The 5520-nt window shown below is 40.4% G+C and overlaps 1 protein-coding gene across 1 annotated transcript in view; it reads right to left on the bottom strand. All coding sequences in view use genetic code 11, as the record gives it.

Annotated features, from left to right (window-relative positions):
- EGR_03739 (Rho GTPase-activating protein 22) overlaps positions 1-5520 on the bottom strand; it is a gene marked incomplete at both ends in the record, with an annotated part of 20774 nt that overhangs the window by 9209 nt on the left and 6045 nt on the right. The window contains one exon of the mRNA XM_024492988.1: positions 1451-1913. Within this exon, the coding sequence (XP_024352645.1) occupies positions 1451-1913 (463 nt within the window). The remainder of the gene's footprint in view (positions 1-1450; positions 1914-5520) is intronic.

Here is a 5520-nt window from a genome sequence, read left to right as displayed (position 1 = left end):
TGGAAGAGGCCGTCGACTCGGCTTAAACTACCTGAAAATGATCTAGCTATAATGCTGAAATGAGGAAAAACGCCAGCAAATTATGCAAAGGAAGGTGTACATTTAAACGGATTTGGGTCGCTGAGAAATTGGACGGGACGGCATAGTAAGTGTAACGGATAATTTTGGAATTCAACATTCCTCAGTGTTTCCATGTAAAAAGGTATTAAAACTGATTCAGCCATATGTAACTTACTTAGCCAAGTTGGGTTAAATGTTGTTTCGCCTATTTGGGGTAATCGAGAGGGAAACGTTGGGACATTTCATTGTCCATCATGCGTTAAATAACTTCATTAAAAAGGATCGCCACTTTTGATAAAAGCAAAATATAAAGATAGGAAATTTTCGAAAAGAAGTTGAACTGCTGGTCGGAAGTTCCCATATTGAATGTCTTGGAAAGGCCTCGGATTAAACAACTTGTCGTTGTTCTACACCTGCAGATAAAACTTTGGAAGGAAAAAAACCTTCGTCATTCAAACTCCTGATAGGGCTAAGAATTAATATGACTGTTCAAATGTAACACTTAAAAAAAATGAAATTAGCTGCAGTTGCAGCGTTACAAACATCTCGCATTTCACAGGTGATAACACATAAGGTTATTAGCAGTGATAAAAAAAGTGGATAGCTGGCTGGATTTCACCCCTACATATACTAAATGTGCGAGCGCCTGCAAGGAAATCAAGTTATTACAAAGCTAATAACTCCCCTCCGTGACATGTCAAAAAGGCAGTGAACCATTTTAACCGGTAAGAAGAAACAATGATGCTCGCACACAGGGGGAAGGGTTGATCAAATGCTACCCTATCAAAATTGGTCAGAAGGTTTGAGGATAATTCAGACAGAATCAAAAAGCGCAAGTTGATAGAAGTACTAATTTTTCTTCGATAAGATCAAAAGGGATATGGTAGCGTACAGGCGGATAGTTGCCTTGGGGACAATAACGACTGAGACAGTCAAAATGAACTTAGATGGTAGAATTTTCACTTCAAAAACGCAATAAACAGATCTGTGGTAAAGTCAAGCAGACATCCTTTATAAACTGTCCAAAAAGGAAAAAACGACATGCAGATGCAATCCATGATATTGGGGAAAAAAATCCCCAATGTGATTGGCTAAATTATTTCAAAAATCAACAAAAAAGAGAGCAAGAAGTCATATCAGAACCAATGACATATTAACTTTCGGTAGATAGACGGTAACCTCTCCGACCTAGAAAAGAGTACAGTGCCTCACTATAATGCTGTATTGACAGTCAATATGAAGAATATAATTGCACTCAGTCCCTAATCAAAAGTTAGAGATTACAGAACAGAATCTAACGTCAGTCTGTGCCAAAAACTAGTTCACAAATATCCATAAAGACAGCTATCATTCAACGCATGAATTCATAGAAATCGCACAACTCACTCACCGACGAGAGGTAGGCATGAGCTGGTTCAAACTCTTCCACGGTCAACGTGTGCGTGGTGGTCTCGGTGGTAGATTCCGTAAGGAGCTGTGAAAACGTCAAGGCCGCCGCCACTTCCAACAGAGAGGTAGTCGAGGAGGAGTCTGAGGAGATCTTCTCTTTACCTTCAAGTTCTCCACACTGTCCACGCCACACATGATATTTGTGATGGTGGTGAGGAAGATGATGCTGATTGTGATGATAGAGGTGGACGAGAGAAGGTAGAGAAGGTGGTGATCGATGAACTTCTACTTTGTCCTCTTCCTCTTCTTTTTCTGACGTTGATACTGATGATGGCATCGCCACTGTTGTGAAAATAGTGTTGGAAGTCGGTGCAGCATCTGAGAGTTGGTTAAGCTTGGTCACAGAGGGAATTGAGATGGAAGTCATGATGCTGGCCAATTCACGAGCCAGGGCACCATGAGATCTAAAGAAAAGCAGAGCAGAAGAGCTATTAAATGAAAGGGTTGGGAATGAGTGGTGAATAAACGAAAGGATTTAAAATAAATGGAATTGGAGAGGATTGAGGATATATTAACGAATTTCAAGCAGGCACAAGGGTAGACAGAACGATAGAATAAACGGTGAGATTGGAATATAAAAGAATGCGGTTTGGTGGATGAAAAAATGGGTGGATAAACGGCGGACATTAACAATAAATGACTATGGGAAGCTCCTCCAAATATTTTACTTGCCGAAGTAATAATAATTAAATTGCTACCCCATGCTCTGGGAAACACAAGCTAACCGCAAATTCCATCACATTGTAAAACGCATTTTCCTTAGGAGTAAAAAATTCATGGTCACCTCTGTTATGTGTCGTTATATAATTTCCGGCCTTTCTATTCTACATCTTATATGGGCATGTGACAGTCGAATACCAATTACAAGGGAGGGTGAGAACTATCGCCCGAAATTCGCGACCTAGTAAAATTATTCGTAAAGCAAGTAAGCAAGCTCGAACTACATCCACTAGATTCAACAAAAGTGGAAAACAGTCGGGACCACAACAATGAATAACTTAGCGATAAACTGACGCATTCGCATTTGTACCATATAAGGCACGCGTACAAACTGGCCAACTTCCCAGGCCCTCATAAATTTCGGTATGTCATCCAGCAAGGTGTAAACCAAACCACACTTTTTCGACTATCTTCATGTAATTTAGAAGCAGATTTTGTGCAAATGTACGCTCCATCGCACTTTTGTTCACTCAAATGCAGGCGCCATGCATAGATGGCAAGCCCATATGAATTTTTGCAATCTCATTAAATTATTGTAAATAATTTTTCTCAGAAGGCAAAACTTATGCATGCTAACAGAACTATGAGGTAGAATTCTGATATCCAAGATTTTGCCTCAGCCGAAAGCACGAGGCGAAACCCCATAGAAACCTGACCTTTTTAGGATACATATGCGGCTTACATGAAGCCGTGCAGAAGCTAAATCAAATAGACGAACGGATAGGTCGAGGATGGTTTGGTGAATAAAGAAGAGGGCGAAGGGATTCACAAAGAAAAAATAGATAGAAGGTGAATGAATGGAGACACCAAGGCTGAGCAGAATCAAAGCGAATAAATGAATTGAAAAGAAAATTACCATTGAATGGATGGGTGAGTAGATCAAAAAAGAAGAGCTAGGCAGATTCACCCGCGGAAGATGAACAGAAGCATGTGGATAAATGGAAAAGATGTAGCTGAATATATGAATGAGAAAGCATTTGAAGGAAAAAAGGATGGCTGGATCGATGTCACCTTGACCGACAGTTAAGAAACAACACCAAAAATGCCGCGATGAGCACGAAAAGGAATTTATGAGCACATAGCATTTGTTTCAGTCCTCAATATAAGCATCATATTAACGATGGATAAATGGACTAATGGATTTATGATAATCTGACGTACTTGTGATGGCTAGACGGACCAATAAAGGATGAATTGACGAAAGACGAATAAATGATCCCGGAATGAATGGATGAATTGACTGAGATTGAATGGTTGGGTTCAAAATAAATAAACAGTTACAAAGTGGACGAATGTCTGGACAAATCCATCAAAAACGGTTGGATTATGGGATCAGGAAACAAATGAATGGAATGTAGGTGGATGAGCCAAACTACGATTGAAGGACAAGCTGATAGGAAGTGAAGAAATCTGGACAGGTAGGAGGATTAAGTAAGCGGACAAATTAATAAAAATAAGAACAGCGGAGCTGGAGGTCCACAACCTCAAAATATGTGTCCGTTCCAGTTTCTGGACGTTACCCTTTTCGTGCCGGATTTCTGAACATTCAAGGAGGCCTCGAAACTCGCGCTCTGGTTCAGTTCTCTTGATTTGCCAGATAGAATTAAAATGTACTAATAAGCACTGTAGGCCCAAGGCCAATCAAATACAATAAATACGCAGGAACGGGATTACAGGAGACCGATAGCCAAGCGGTAGTCACATCGGTGCGCTAGATCCGCTATTTGCTCCAAGGTATCGACAGATAAAGGCTTTCGAGATGAAGTATTCCGGTTGAAAAGTCAACAGGACCCGCACTCATGCACATAAAAAGCAGTTCATAGCGAAAAGACGAGGTAACGCAAAAAAATCGTTTCATAATAATTTTAGACCAGTGTTAGCATTTAGATTAATATTCCTTAATTCAATTCATCCTTCTGCCTGTAATTACTACTGGAGCTTAGTCAGCGCTGTAGGACTTGACTATACTTTAATTAGTTTTCCCCTTTCATCGGTGATTTGGAAAAAGAACCTTCCTTTAAAAGTGTAGAGCAAATTTAGTGTGTTTGGTGTGATGCCGCAAAGTTTCCCCTCGTTTGACATTTCAAAAACAGTCTGATTGGGGTACTTGTGGTCTGCGGTTCAACTCAGCATGAATTGTCGAATGTTTCGAAGTTTTCCTCCCTTCTAGATGGATAAGCCAACAACTAACTAATAATTCATCAGGCAACTGACCAAATGGATCGTGGTTTTCAGTCCACATCGACACCGTTGGTTTCTTCCTGGGTAGCAAATATTCAAATATTTTTGCTATTGCAATTTGTGACACTTTAAATTCAACACAAGTAAGCTAGCTAGCTACTGCCTCCGGTAGATTGATACACTTTCTTTCCTCGTTGCTTTTCAATGCAAATGCATCCAGTCATTGGGGTGGGACATGGAGAAGACTGCACGAAAATTTTTGGTCACCTGTTGAACCAGTGTAACAACCTTCCACTAGATGATGATACCAAATAAGGGTGACGCGTATGTGGATTAAACGAAAATCACGTTGGTTCATTCACTCGTTCAATTCACGTGGTTGTGAATCCTTACAATTTGATTTGCACACACCGTCTAACATCGTGGAGATGATAGCTATGTCGCATCTTGCCATTACAACTAAATGGTGCGCAGATTGAGGCAGGTGTATCCACTCCACTACTTCCGCTTCTGTGAGAGCGCAACTACGCACTTGAACCACCGATCCGTATTGTGTCTTTGATTGATTTGTTGATGTATTGTTAAAATGAACTTAAATTGTCGTCAATTGGATTTTTCTGTGGCTCCACAAACTGCTCCCAAAGGAGACATCAGACATAAATCAAGGCGCGTCCGAAGTATCAAAAACAATAGGCCAGGGTGGATTCTTTCAAGGGTTGTGTTGAATGGGATTGAGACTCTTTGGAGAAAACAAATCAACCTTAGAGGATGGATGGGTGAATAAGTGAAATAAATGCAAATAATGAATGGAGAAGAGATGGGAAGGTGGTTGTGGAGTATATAGATGGATGGATAATGAATATGTAGGCAGATGAGTAATAGATGAATCAGAGACAAGTTTCTACGTGTGTTGAATATGAGTGAGGGGCTGTATAGATGAATTTGAGTTGGAAAAACGGAAGGATGGGTGCGTAGTGGTCGGATGCATGTACGCATAAATTGACCTTCGATAGCCTAACGATTCAAGTAGCACATGGGCAATGGAAAATGGAATGAATCGTTTGAATGGAATTTCTTGATCTGTAACCACTTTCCCTCTAGTCTCGCCTA

The sequence above is a fragment of the Echinococcus granulosus genome (assembly GCF_000524195.1).
Source record: "Echinococcus granulosus chromosome Unknown EG_S00020, whole genome shotgun sequence".
Lineage (NCBI taxonomy): Eukaryota > Metazoa > Platyhelminthes > Cestoda > Cyclophyllidea > Taeniidae > Echinococcus > Echinococcus granulosus.
This window is presented reverse-complemented; position numbering and strand designations above follow the sequence as displayed.